Source organism: Carcharodon carcharias, chromosome 11 (assembly GCF_017639515.1).
Source record: "Carcharodon carcharias isolate sCarCar2 chromosome 11, sCarCar2.pri, whole genome shotgun sequence".
NCBI classification, from domain to species: Eukaryota; Metazoa; Chordata; class Chondrichthyes; order Lamniformes; family Lamnidae; genus Carcharodon; species Carcharodon carcharias.
The window spans coordinates 23,600,245-23,615,556 of NC_054477.1; the positions used below are offsets into that span (position 1 = coordinate 23,600,245).

At 43.0% G+C, this 15,312-nt stretch overlaps 1 protein-coding gene across 2 annotated transcripts in view; it reads left to right on the forward strand.

Moving 5' to 3' along the window:
- The window catches only part of slc9a7 (solute carrier family 9 member 7), a 228,767-nt gene that overhangs the window by 144,189 nt on the left and 69,266 nt on the right, over nt 1-15,312 (forward strand). For both annotated transcript variants that reach the window (XM_041198855.1, XM_041198856.1), the window contains exons 3-5: nt 563-640; nt 12,142-12,218; nt 14,316-14,428. In XM_041198855.1, the coding sequence (XP_041054789.1) occupies nt 563-640; nt 12,142-12,218; nt 14,316-14,428 (268 nt within the window). The remainder of the gene's footprint in view (nt 1-562; nt 641-12,141; nt 12,219-14,315; nt 14,429-15,312) is intronic.

The following is a 15,312-nucleotide window of genomic DNA, read 5'->3' on the forward strand; positions in this document are numbered from 1 at the left end:
TGGCTTCCTTACTCAAGGAGGGGTATTCTTGCATTGGAAGCAATTCAGAGAAGGTTCACTAGGCTGATTTTTGAAATTAATGTGTTGTCTTATGAGGAAAAATTGAACAGGTTACGCCTCTACCCATTGGACTTTAGAAGAATGAGAAGCAATCTTATTAAAACATATAAAGTCCTGAGGGGGCTTGACAGGGAGGAGGTTTCTTCACATGGAGGAATCTAGAACTAGAGGGCATAGTTTAAAAATACTGAATCTCCCATTTAAGACGGAGATGAGGAAGAATTTCTTCTGAGAGTCATTAGTCTTTGGAATTCTCTTCCACAAGGAGCAGTGAATATATTCAAGGCTGAGTTAGACATATTTTTCAATGGAAAAGTAAGTCGAGGGTTTTTGGGAACAGGCACGCAAGTGGAGCTAGGGTCACAATCAGATCAGCCATGATCTTATTGAATGGTGTAGCAGGCTCAATGGGCTGAATGGCCTGCTCCTACTCTTATTTCTTATGAGTGTTGGATTTGTAAGTCACTTAACTTCAAAACACCTGTTGTATTCTTCTTTGCAGGTAACCTTTGACCCTGATGTTTTCTTCAACATTTTGCTACCTCCAATCATATTCTACGCAGGATACAGCCTCAAAAAGGTAATTATGGTATTGAATAAACTTTCCAACACAAAACTCGTTCTTTTCTTATTGGTTGAGAAGGAAAAACAGCATTAATGTTGACTGGCATATGACTTGTTCCTGTTGAGCTGTTAAAATCTCATTGCCTTTGAGTGTAGTAAAAAGACCAAGTACACTGAGTAATGGGCCGAGGGCGAAAAATCATGGAGGTCCCGAGTCCCTGTTCTAAGCCAGCTTTTGCTGCTGCTGATTGTATAGGGGTGATGAAATAACAATGAGCACTAAGACCACTGTCGGGTTTGGGCCCTAATGAACCCCTGTGGTTAAATTACTTTTTTTTTCTCTACATGCTCTTCAGGGTCACATGAGATGCTGAAGACTCCAGCGTGAGTCATCGTAGAATCATGGAAAGATTTATGTCACTAAAGCAGGCCATTTGGCCCATTGTCCCCAAGCTGGCCAGGAAAGAACCGTCCAACCTGATTCCACCTTCCAACTCCTGGTCCTTCGTCCTGTAGGTTACGGCATTTCAAGAGCAAATCCAAGTATTTTTAGAATGCAATGAATGTTTCTGCCTCTGTCACCCGTTCAGGCAGTGAATGTTTTGTATTCTTTTTAGGTAACCTCCTCACTATATTTCCAGAACCCTGCCACCCTTTGGGCGAAAAAAAAATATCCTTAACTCCCCTCTACTCCCTCCACCAATAACTTTAAATCTCCCTGTTATTTGACCTTTCTGATAATGGAAGTTGGTTCTTCCTATCCACTCTGTCTAGGCCCCTCATAATTTTATGTGCTTCAATTAAATCTCCCCTTAGTCTCCTCAGTCCAAAGAAAACAAACTCAGCCGATCCAATCTTTCATCATAGCTAGAATTCTCCATTCCCAGTAACGTTCTTGTACATCTTCTCTATACCCTCTCTCGTGTGATTACATCCTGTAATGTGGTGGCCAGAGCTGGATGCAGTACTCTAGCTATAGTCTAACTTGTGTTTTTACACAGTTCTAGCACAACCTCCCTCTCTTGTACTCTATGCCTTGGCTTATAAAGGCAAGTATTCTTTCTGCCATCTTGACCATCTAACCTATCCGTCCTGCTACCTTCAGAGATGTGTGGACACACACTCCAAGGTTCTTCTGTTCCTCTACACATCTCAGAATCCTATTTCCCTAGAATCCCACGAGCTTTTAATTTTCTGCCCAATCTGCCATATGGAATGGTGTCACCCCTACTCAATGGGCCTTGCTGAATCCCATGTTGATTACATTAAATGCATTACCCTCATTGACCCCCCTTGTTAACTCCTCAAAAATTCAATTTAGTCAGACATGACCTTCCCTTAACAAACCCATGCTGACTGTCCTTGATTAATCCATTCCTTTCTAAATGACAATTTATACTGCCCCTCCGGGTTTTTAAAAATAATTTTGCCATGCTCGAGGTTAGGCTAGCTGTAGTTCTTTTTTAAAGATCATTCATGGGATGTGGACGTTGCTGGCTAGCCCAGTGTTTATTGCCCATCCCTAATTGCCCATAAGAAGGTGGCGGTGAGCTGTCTTCTTGAACTGCTGCAGTCCATGTGGTGTAGGTACACCCACAGTGCTGTTAGGGGAAGAGTTCCAGGCTTTTGACCCAGTGACAGTGAAGGAACGGCGATATGTTTCCGAGTTAGGATGGTGAATGACTTGAAGGGGAGCTTCCAGCTTGTGTGTCAGCTGCCCTCGTCCTTCTAGATGGTAGTGGTCGTGGGTTTGCAAGCTGCTGTTGAAGGAGCCGTGGTGAGTTGCTGCAGAACATCTTGCAGGTGGTACACACTGCTGCCACGTGTGTTGGTGGTGGCGGGAGTGAATGTTTGTGGATGGGGTGCCGATCAAGCGGGCTACTTTGGCCTGGATGATGCCAAGCTTCTTGAGTGTTGTGGGAGCTGCACTCATCCAAACTAGTGGAGAGTATTCCACCACACTCCTGACTTGTGCTTTGTAGATGGTGGACAGGATTTGGGGAGTCAGGAAGTTAGGTTCACCACAGGATTCCTAGCCTCTGTCCTGCTCTTGTAGCCACAGTATTTATATGGCTAATCCAGTTCAATTTCAGGATGTTGATGGTGGGGGCTTCAGTGATGGTAATGCCATTGAACATCAAGGGGGGAATGCTTAGATTCTCTCTTGTTGGAGTTGGTCATTGCCTGGCACTTGTGTGGCATGAATGTTATTTACCAATTGTCAGCCCAAGCCTGGATATTGTCCAGGTCATGTTACTCAGTCTATCCCTTCCTCCCTTTTTAAACAACGGAAAAGCATTAGCAGTCCTCCAGCACCATAGCCAGAGATGATTGGAAAATTATGGTCAGGACCCACTTCCCTTGTTTTCCTTAGAAGCATGTTATACATTTCTTTTGGACCTGGTGGTTTATCCAATTTCAGGGATGCTAAACACCTTTAATAATCTCAACAACACCATCTTCTCAAGGGCAACTAGGGATGGACAATAAATGCTGACTAGCCAGTGATGTCCAAGCGCACTTATCCCCGGGAGAATTTTTTTTTAAACTCTCCCTCACTATGTTCATCCCACTCAATATTTTGCACTCCTTAACTACAATATATGCTTCGACCCTCTCTTTTGCCAAAACAAATGGAAAGTATTCACCCATGTCTTCCACCTCCACACATAAGTTACCGTTTTTGATCTCTATTTGGCCCTAGCCTTTCCTCTTTCTTTAGTTATCCTTGTGCTCTTTTTATCATCCTTTAGGGGAAGAGATAGATGATGCTTGATGGTTACATTATCAGAGGAGAATAGAACTGAGGGAGTGCTGTGCTGTTGGGGGTGGCGTCTTTTGAATGCGGCATTAAACCAAGGCCCTGTCTGCATGGTCAGCTGGAGAAGAAAGGTCCTAAAGCACTATTTTGAAGAAGAGCAAGGGAGTTCTCGCTGTGTTCTGGTCAACACTCATCTTTCAGCCAACACTAAAAACAGATTTCATTGCTGTTTATGGAATCTTGCTGTGTGCAAATTGGTTGCTGTGTTTCCCACATTACAGCAGTGATTGTACTTCAGAGGTGCGAGTGCTGCCATTGAGCCTTGGTGGGCACTTTAACTTGATAGTCTGCAGATGGCTAATAAATAAGTCAGCATTTCCTGCTATCCCCATAGCCTGGCTGAGATTGGGAACATGCCGTTCAAAAATCATTTGCGTAGACCCACAACTTATTCCTCTACGCGAGCCACTCTCAAACCATACAAGCAAATAAGTCAAATCTCCCAGCCTAGAGTGTCAATTGCCACTATTAGCTGTGGTGCTTGTATTAACAGTTTGTGTGTACCTTTTATGTGATTACACTTGAGTGTAATCTTGTATATTTTTAAATGAGGACGGGCGTGAGTACTGATTCTCTGCGTCACTGAGTAATTCTGTATAAATGCATGAAGGGGTAAAATGTAGTCAACCAAGACTCAAGAGGGAAGAAACTCTGGCCTAGCAATTGCATCTCTCGGTGTTGTTTTTCCCGGTGGGAAATGGATGTAGAGGGATCCAGTTTAGAGTGCAAACATCCCCCGCTTGAATAGTCGGGAATGCGCCAACTCCATTAATCGCTCAGGCACAGGGATTGGGCAGCCGGAAGCAGACTTTGTGCCCATTGCATATAAGGGGTATGATGCTTGTTTTGGGAGTTAAACTGGAGACTGGTTTATGCTGAATGCAGCAAGCGTCAGGATTACTAGGTCGACGTGTGACCTAACCTGAGAATCTCACAGGGATTGTTGAAAACCTTGACCTAATTCCTGGGCCCAGACGATCCGGTTTCTAGGCCCATGTAATTAATTCTGGTGTCATGAAAGCGAGGTCATTATCCATAATTTAAAAATGGTAAATGCCCAACTTAGTGCAGTCAGTTTAGTGGCAGAGAGCCTTCATAAAAGTTATAATCTGCTGATAAAAGCCTTGCAAACATCATCTGAAAATGGCGGGTTGTCATAAGGATTCTGTCACTATTATGATCTATATATTGTTAAGTATGCTGTCAAGAGGGGAAACCACCTTGCAAATAATAGTATAAGATAAGCAATTTTTTATTTGATAATTGCAAAATTGATACTTAAGGGATGATGGTGGTGTAGTGATAATGTCACTGGACTAGTAACCTAGAGGCCCAGGCTAATGATCTGTGTGGCAGCTGGTGGAATTTAAATTTAATAAATCTGGAATATAAAGCTAGCCTCAGTGTTGGTGACCATGACAACTACCATCATTTGTTGTAAAATCCCCATCTGATTCACTAATGTCCTTTTAGGGAAGGAAATCTGCCATCCATATCTGGTCTGGTCGACATGTGACTCCAGACCCTCGGCAACGTGGTTGGCTCTTAATTGCTCTCTGCAGTGGCCCAGAAAACCAGTTGGTTACAAGGGCAATAAAGAGATGGGCAACAAATGCTGGCCTTGCCAGCGAGATCCATGCCTCATGAAAGAATAAAGACAAAACTAGATCCTTTGAACAGCTTTCAGATCAGCCGTGTTAGGCACAATGTTTTCCATTTCTGGGTTAGAATGAGGGCGACACATAGTCTACAATTAATATAATGAAAGTTATAGGGTTCTGAGAAGAACGATTTAAAGCTTTCTGGAACTTGGAACTTTGTGATGAAGAAAGACCTAATGAGAGGTCTGAATTTCTTTGTATCGTTTTTAAAAAAATACAATTGCGGTAACATGACCCAGGTCTTTTTTAAAATTTGAGGAGCATATGTAATGTAAATCTGAGCAAATTATTTACCTCAAATTGAAACTTGTATCTAATAAACACACACTAAACAAACAGCGTCAAACAACATTAGAATCATTAACATCATATTATCTTACAGCACAGAAGAGGTTATTTGACCCACTGTACTGTGCCGCCTCTTTTGAAATTGCTATTCAATTATTTCCGCTCCCCGCCACCCCCCCTTTTTTTTCCAATAGCCCTACTATTGTTTCACTTCAAATATAAACCCAGTTCTCTTTTGAAAATTAAGGTTGAATCTGCTTCCATTACCCTTTCAGACAATGCATTATGAATCATAATTTACCAAATGAAATGATTTCTCCTTGACTCTCCTCTGGACCTTTTGCAGATTAACTTAATTCTATATCCTCTAGTTACCAACTCAACCTGCTGGTAGAAATATTTTAATGTGTTTGCTCTATCAAAACACCTCATAATTTTGAACATCTCCAGTGAATCCCATCCCCACCCCCTCTTAACCATCTCTGTTCCAAGGAGACCAATCCCAGCTTCACCAATCTCTCCAAATAACTGAAGTCCCTCACCCCTGGTAATATTCTAGCTAATCTTATCTGGATCATTTCTGAGGCCTTGACATCCTTCTTGAAATGTGGTGCTCTGAATTGGACGCAGTTCTCCAGCTGAGTCCTGAACGGTGATGTTTGTAAAGATCCAGCATAATTTCTCTCCAACGAAACAGTAGGTTCCATTTGAAACTTCCTAATGTATTGGGACTCCCTTAATGTACATTTTTAATACACAAATGCTTATGCGTGTTTGTTTTGACAGTCAAATTACCAAATGATCGTGCAAAATAGTCCAATGCTTAAGCTTTAAACAAAATTGAGCAGGATTCAATGGTTGTAATTATTTTTAAATTAAAATACCCAGAAGCATGTTGAGTATTCCAATGTAATGCAACCTAATGCAAAGATGACCAGCTTTAAGCTGTGCTATTCAAGTAGTTTGGTTTTATAATTGCTGCTTGTAGAAAATGTCCTTCTCTTTCTTGCAAAAAAAAATGATGTGAAGTCTCATCATTAAAACTAACATAAAAGTAATTTTACAAAGGCCTTCCTCTGTTTTTTAAAATAAATCTTGATGTCGTACATGATGAACCTTAACCAGTCACAACTTTTTCCACTTAAGAAATGATGGACCTGTGGTTCGACATCACAGTTATGTTTGGTGCTTTAAGCAGCTGCAGGTTTACCTGAGTTTACGCATCATGTGGTAGCATTAGATCACACTTTACCTCTGGACTAGTGTGGGGGTGGGGGGCTGGGGGGGGGGGGGCGGATGGGAGAGGAGTCGGGGGTGCCCAAGGAGTAGGAACATAACCACATTCATGTTGATATCAAGAGATGTGCTCCATGCCTGCTAGCAGCAGTTCCAAAAAAAATCAACGTAAAAACTGTTGTAAGTGCAGGGCAAGTAATATTCACACCACACAAGTGCCAGGCAATGACTATCTCCAGCTACAGCGAGTCTAACCATTCTCCTTTGACATTCCGTGGCATTACCATCGCTGAATCCCCCACTATGAACATCCTGGGGGTTACCATTGACCAGAAACTGAACTGGACCAGCCATATAAATACTGTGGCTACAAGAGCTGGTCAGAGGCTGGGAATTCTGTAGCGAATAAATCACCTCCTGACTCCCCAAAGACTGTCCAACATCTACAAGGCACAAGTCAGGAATATGAAGGAATGCTCTCCACTTGCCTCAATGAGTGCAGCTCCAAAAAGAGCCAAGGAGTTTGACATCATCCTGGAGAAAACAGCTCACTTGGTCAGTATCCCATCCAGCACCTTCAACATTCACTCCCCCCCACTACCGATGCACAAGGAACAAGATGCACTGCAGCAACCCGCCAAGCCTCCTTCCAAACCCTCGACCTCTATCCCTAGAAGGACAAGGGCAACAGGTGCATGGGAAAACCACCACCTGCAAGTTCCCCTGCAAGTCACACACCATCCTGACTTGGAACTATATCGCTGGTTCCTTCAGTGCCACTGGGTAAAAAACCTGGAACTCCCTTCCTAACAGCATTGTGGTGTACCACATGGACTGCAGCGATGCAAAAGGGTGACAACCCACTACCTTCTAAAGGGCATATCGGGATGGGCAACAAATGCTGACTGTGCCAGCGATCCCATGAATGATTTTAAAAAAAACAATTAGCCCAAGTGTTCATGTTGACAGTTCCTGGTGGAACTATCAATGTGAATTCCTCTGGAGCCCATTCAGCCGCACAGCAATCAGCTCCTGGATTTGAGCGAAAGATGGCGCCCCAGAAATTGAGGTGCCGCTTTGGGCTTCAATAGTGGAAAACTCTCGGTGTTCGCCGCTATTGGGACAAAAAGATCTGGGCCATTGTCTCTCAAAAAAAATAAATTCAGCTTAATTGCAAATTGGATTTTCTGCTGTGGGGAATCCGGATTTTAACTTTGTTTTTAGCCAGATGTTCCTCTCAAAATGGGACTATAGAAATTCCACTGGCCCGAATTTGGCAGTTGTAATGACAGCCAAAGCTGTAAACGTTGGTCATCATCACTGCACTGAAACTGACAGAAACCTCAAGTCCGCGCGTGCACAATGAGACACAGAGCCCCGGAAGCTGCTGTTGGTGGTTCCACGCTCTTCCACAGGGTGCGCTGCTGAAATCCTTGCAGATGGAAATTAATTAGAAATCACTGAATTTTCAAGAACCTCCTACATTTTACACTGTTACTCTTTTTGAAAAGTTGCACCTTGTTGAATAAGCTGAAACTGGATTTTTAACAGAGTGCTAAGTCATAATTACTGATGAACAACCTCTCTTGCCCTGAAAAGCTAATTTTATATTTGTGCAATATTAAATTTCTCCATTCCAAGACAAACATTTTGTAGATTTAATCAAAATTTTTTTTTAAGTTTGTTATTTTATCTTCTAACTTAATCTCATGTGGATGACTCAACCTTTACTTCACTTTCTGTAAAATCATAAGTGAATGATAAAACCCACTTGTCCTGATTGCTGCCTGTGAGAATTCTTCAATTTGATTGGCTGCTTAGCCTGCATGACAACAACGCTGTTGCTGGATGCCAGAGATGCCTTACAGCTGGCACTAGAATTAAATTAACATCGGGAAAAGACGAAATCCATACCACAGAGCTTGTTCGATCTTTGTGGTCAGCTTTCTGTGAGGTCAGTGGCAAGTGCTGTCACTGCACAGTGAAATCTGGATTGTTCATTTGTCCAGTACTGTTCACAACTTTGGTATCACATTTGAAACTGGGATGAGCTTCCGACCTCATATACTCACCATTAGTAAGATCAGTTTCTATCCTTAACGTCACTTGACTTTACCCCTGTCTCAGCTCACCTGCTGAAACCCTCATCCGTGTATTCATTACCTCTAGACGTGACTGTTCCATCACACTCCTGACTGGTCTCCCACACACTACTCTCTGTGAACTTGAGTTCATCCAAAGCTCTGGTGCAGGTGCTTTAACTTGCCTAACTGACTCCCAGTCAAGCAATATCTTGATTTTGAAATCCTCACCCTTGTTTTCAAATCCCTCTGTGGCCTCCCTCCCTGTCTTTGTAATCTCCTCCAATCCCCACAACCCTCCAAGATATCTGCGCGCTACTAATTCTGGCCTCTTATGAATTGCTCTACCATTGGTAGCCATACCTTCAGTTGCCTAGGCCTGAAACTCTGGAATACCCTCACTACAGCTCTCCGTCTCTCTACCTCACTTGACCTCCTTTAAGGCACTCCTTTAGAACCTACCAAGCTTCTGGTCATCTGACCTATTATCTTCTTATGCGGCACGATGTCATATTTTGTTTTATAATACTCTGTGAAGTGCCTTGGGATATTTCATTACATTAAAGGTGCTATATCAATGGAAGTTGTTGTTGGGGGAAAAATACAAGATAGTTTCTGTTGAAGAATGCTCTATAACAGGGTTCCCTCTAAACAGGCCGTGTGTGCAAGCAACATTCCCTTTAAGGTGTCTGTGACTTCACAGCAGCCTTAAAGGGGCCGTGCACTACTAAGAAAGATTAGAGGGAACAGTGCTGTAAAACCCTTTGGTCACATTCTTAAGGAATGTCAACATAACCACAATACCATTACATAAATAAGAAACAGGAGCAGGGGTAGGAGGAGCATTCTGCCCCTCAAAGCCTGCCCTGCCATTCAATAAGATCATGGCTCATCTCTTTTGTGCCAGCACCTCATAGCCCTCAACTCCCCGATATTTCAAAAATCCATCTACCTCCTCTTCCAGTACTTTCATTGATCTGTCCTCCACAACTCTCTGGGATAGAGAATTCCAAGCACTCACTACCCTCTGAGAGAAGAAATTCCTTCGTATCTCAGTTTTAAATGAGTCTCCCAGCATCTCACTGTTTCTTGAAGGAGTCCAATCTCAAGAAACTCATTCCAGCTTTAAATTCCTTCTGTATGTGGAAAAAGTGCTACCTAATCCACATCCTAATTTTGCCTTTATGACACGGAATCTTGGCTGTCTTGTTGCCCTGAACTGTCTAAAATTACAGTTCAAATACAACTACAGTTGTGGGGCGAATCTGTACCTATTTTAATAAGTAGGCATTTCCTGTTTTCTTTATTCTTTCATGGTAAGGCCAGCATTTGCTGCCCAGCTCTAATTGCTCTTGAGCTGAGTGCCTTGCTCGGCCATTTCAGAGGGCAGTTAAGAGTCAACGACATAGCTGTGGGTCTGGAGTCACTTGTAGGCCAGACCAGGCAAGCATGGCAGACGGTAAGACCTGCTCAGTTTTTTCCAGCATCTGCAGTATTTTGCTTTTATCCTTCCCTGGTGAACCAGATGGATTTTTACAACAATTGATAGTTTCATGGCCACCATTACTGAGACTAGCTTTATATTGCAGATTTTATTGATTGGATTGAAATTCCATCAGCTACCATGATGGGATTTGAACCAGTGTCCCCAGGGTATCAACCTGGCCCTCTGGATTACTAGTTCAGTGATAGTGCCATAGTGGTAATATCTCCTCCTGTTTATTCTGCTTATTTTTCACCTGTTACCCTGTAGTGCTTTGTTCATCTCCTTGCCCCATTTCTCCTCCAGCTTCAATCTCTCCATTTCTGCTTGGGTAAGAGTTCCACAGACAGTGCCTGCTCATGAGTATCCTGCCCAAGTAGCCATTCATCAAGTGTGAGTGTCATCAGCAAGTGGAAACAGACTCTTCAGCCATGAGAATATCACAACCAAGCCAAATCCAGTATCCAGCTGATATCCTGCCTTCTCCCCCCTTCCCCTGTTTAGTTGAGAGGTAGGGGGAAGGGGCAGGTTGAGGCCAATTGCAACACCCTCTATTGCTACACTGGGGAAATGTCCCAGCACGCACCAAATGTGCCAAATACAGAAGCAAAATACTACCAATACTGGAAATATGAAGTAAAAGCAGAAATACTCAGCAAAATCGGCCAGCACCATAGAGAGAGAAACAGACTTAACGTGTTCTCTTATGTTCTTTTACGTTGAAGCCCAGCCCCGCATCTTTTGATTTAGGTCCTTTTACATCTTTTAGACTCGACGTTGAGTTCAATGATTTTACACCATCGTATCTGCCCTCGTTTTGTTCCCCTTTTCCTTCCCCAAGCCCGGCAAACTTTTCCTCGCCCGATAATGACCCCGTTTCTCTTTTGAAAGCCACAATTGATGCTACCTCCACCACCCTGCGCCCTGCCAGGCAGCGCATTTCAGATCCTAACCACGCGCTGCGTGCAAGAGATTTTCCTCATGAACCCTTTTGCCATCTAATCTCTCCTGCCCTCCGCCCAATTACAGACCTTCCCTCTTGTTCTTTTTCCAATCCATCCATCCACCCTTTTTTTTCACTTGCTTAAAACCTATTGCATTTCCAATTTTTCCCAGTTCCGACGACAGGTCACAGACCTGAAGCATTTCCAGGCCCAAGCCCCTTGACTTTTTAAATGGCTCTCCAAATTTTTCCCATCCCGCCCATGACGATGCCTGCTGCTGTCAAGGCTGGAAAATCCCACCTTTCTTTCCCTCTCTACAGATGCTGGAAGACCTGCTGAGTGTTTCCAGCGTTTCCTGTTTTTTTTCTCTGTTAAAATCTGCCAAACAGGCAGATGATGTTTTAAAAAGCTGTGTAAATGGCGCATTTTACAATAAAATTTCTATTCCACAAATATTGCCAGATTTACGGGAATTTTTTTTAAAAAAAGGTACATGCAAGTTGTGACTGTAATCAGCTGTAATTATTTGGTGTTTAAGGTTTCTATAATACTGTGATGTTTAGGGAAGCGTATTCTCTCTCTCCTCTTGAATGGAATTGACAAATGGTGCGGCGCCGACTGCTACAAAGTATTTCAGTCAAGTTGATAAGCCGACTGGAAAAAAAAGCCAAGTTAACTTTTTACACGATGTGATTTTTAGGTTCAGCTAATTTATCTTCCCATAAATGCTTGTTCTGGTGCAAGCAGATTACGGAATTTGAGCTGGAAGCAAAATGGAACAGCCCCAAAATTTCTGTCTGATCCTAGAAAGTCCATTTCAGCTCCAAGATATTCCTGCTTTCCCAGTGTGATCCTTACCTGGGGATGGTGGGGGAAGGAGACGGACGGACAGAGAACTGGGTTTAACTGGACACCTCCCAAGACCCAACACAGGCTGTATGATTGCTCTCTGAATTTGAACAATTATGTGCTTTAACCTTTGCTTTTTGCCTCTCTGTTACAGAGACATTTCTTCAGGAACCTTGGCTCTATCCTAGCATATGCGTTTATAGGAACTGCAGTATCGTGCTTTGTCATAGGGTGAGTATCTCCACAACGTGTGTACCTGAAGGCGCTGGTACCATGTTTGTTTTATTGGTCAATGTTTATGCTTATTCAGGTCAAGTTTGTTAATGCTTCAGGCCCTTAGTGTCGCATTAAGGCCAGCTATAAAATGATTGGATGCAATAATAATCTCTCTCTGATTTAAGAAAAGCATTGATCTGAAACATCTCTGTTTCCTGTGGTTGCTCTGCTATTGTCAGTTAACAAATTGGGGGAAACACATGAGGGAGAAAGGAATTGAAGAGTATGCTGATAGGATTAATGAAGGGGGTGGGAGGAGGCTCATTTGGAGTGATTGGGCTGATGGTCTATTTCTGTGATGGGGTAGCAGGACTAACAGGATTGTTATTTGAAACAGCCAGTGCAGACTCAATGAGCTGAATGCCTCCTTTTGTGCTGAATTATTCCATGATGTTATAAAATTCTATGTAATCCAATGAATAAAGGACGTTTACTTACAATACTGTAGCTGTGTAAGATTTTTCCTGCACTATTCTTATATACGCACTGGGCAGAACTTAATCCAGGTGACACAGGCCTCTCCTGTCAGCTGGAGAGCCGGCAAGAACCCTGCATCACCACCTTTAGCGAAGGCCTGCTGTATTAAGTGCCCTGCAGGTGGGTTGAACATGGGATTAAGGGCCCCGGGGTTGGGGGGGATCCTGCACCCCACCCCCCACCCCAAGTGGTACTGGCCGATCAGAGGCTGGCAGATCTTCATTGCGGGTGGCGTTGCTAGGGAAGCAGTGGTAACTGCCAGCGATGCACTCACCAGAGGCCCAGGATCAGTGAGGGATCCTTAAGTAGGCATTAATTCCCCATCCTGCACCCTCTAGCCCAATTAAATGCCCCCCTTGCCACTAAACTCACCTCGGGGAGGGCATTAATTCCGCCCACAGTACTAGAAATTCAGATAATGCTGTAAGAAAGACAGCAAAAGATTGGTTATGTTAACTACAAATGGAAGTACTGCAATCAATGTTAGTAGCCCCATTTTAATAGTTCCACAGCTTAACAGAGTTTCATGAAAAATTATTACGTCATCGCAAATCAGACACGAGTTCATGGATATTCAGCTGCATCTTGAATGCCAGTGGAATATGGGGATAGCAGGATTTAGTTCAGATGGCATAAGGCTTTATAAGAAGTCCTAGAACAGTACTGGCCTTTGTTTTTAGGATTCCACAGGGCAGCTTGTGATTTGCAATTCAATAACATTTTAGTACCGCATTGAAATCTCGTCAGTCCAGGGCATGGTTTTTGGAACTGGTTCAAAGAAAACGATTTCCTTGCATTCACTCTAAATCAATGTGAATATCATGTTTTTTTTCTCCTGTTCTCAGATGGATTTTCTTTTTAAATCAAAGAGGCCTAATCTATGTCAGCTCAATTGGTACACTCTCGCCCCGAGTCATAAGGTTCTGGGTTCAATTCCTACTCCAAGGCTTGAGCACAAAATCAAGGCTGCCACTTCCAGTGCAGTACTGAGGGAGCGCTGCATTGTCTGAGATGCCATCTTTTGGATGAGCTGTTAGACTGAGGCCCCATCTGCCTGCTCGGGTGGATGTAAAAAAACCCCATGGCACTATTTCGAATGAAGAAGTTATGCCCAGTGCCTTGACCAATACTTCAATCAACATCACAAAAAAACAGGCTATCTGGTCATTATCACATTGCTGTTTGTGGGAGTTGCTGTGCGTAAATTGGCTGCCATGTTTCCCAATTACAACAGTGACTACACTTCAAAAGCACTTATTGGCTGCAAAGTGCTTTGAGACATCCAGTGGTCATGAAAAGCACCATATAAATGCAACTCTTTCTGCCAAAATTTAGGACTTATCTGGAGTTGCACGTTAGCTGGTGATGCTCCATGAGAGACGTCCTGTCTATTGTCAGGTAGATTTTTCACTATCTCCCACTTAGCAGAAGATTGCCAGAAACTCCAGATGGCTGTTGTACACATTGGTTCCTTTTGAGTTATAGGAAGAGATTAGGGGAACCTTTGTGGAAATTCTTCCTTTTTTTTCAACTGAAAAAAAAATATCGTTAAAAAGCTTCTTGTGTTTGTTTCAGAAACTTTATGTATGGAATTGTGAAGCTGATGTATGCAGTAGGCCAACTTGAAGATGGATTTTACTACACAGACTGCCTGTTTTTTGGTGCCATCATTTCTGCTACTGATCCAGGTTTGTAATGACAGAGCAGTGTATTGGCAGCAGGATAAACGAGTGTTGGGTTTATGTTTTCCATGACTCCACTTAGAATTTGTCTCATGGACTTGCAACTGGAGAAATTTGGATTTTAGGAGGTCAAGGACCTGTGGCTAAGGGGTTCGTGAAAGTACAGATTCATAAATATTGTGTTTGCCCGCTAATCCGAGGGAGATATGAGGAGGGCAAAAGACCTAGCTGAGTGCGGAAGTTTTTTTATTCGTGTATTTGATGTGGGTATCGCTGGCAAGGCCAGCATTTATTGCCCATCGGTAATTGCCCTTGAGAAGGTGGTGGTGAGCCACTTTCTTGAACTGCTGCAGTTTTTGTGGCGTAGTTACAACCACAGTGATTATTTTTTGCTACTTCTCTGTAGTAGCTTGATACATTTCAGAGGGCAGTTAAGAGCAACTACATTGCTGTGGGTCTAGAGCCTCATGTAGACCAGCCTGGGTAAGAATGGCAGATTTGCTTCCCTGAAGGACATTAGTCAACCAAATGGTAGGCACTGTCAAATTTGCTGGGATCCAAGAATGCTTTAGGCTCCAGAACCTTTGAGTTCTCAGAAGTCCTGCACTTATGCTATTTTATGTGAAATACACCATTAAAATGAGTAATGAAGTAAGTGTTTTTGGGTGCCAACTGTTCAGAAGTGAACAACGTCACTTTCAAATATAAATGCAAGTATGTATAATTGAAGGTACTACTTTCTGTTCCACGAAGGTGGGTTTGAGTGTAAGCAGATTGGTTATTTTGTTTCATGTTCATGGCAAATCAAAGAGAAAAAATGCAGCCTTCGATTCTTTTCTTCAGCTGGGTTGATTTGATGGAGGAGGGAAAGAGGAAAAGGGATGGCAGCA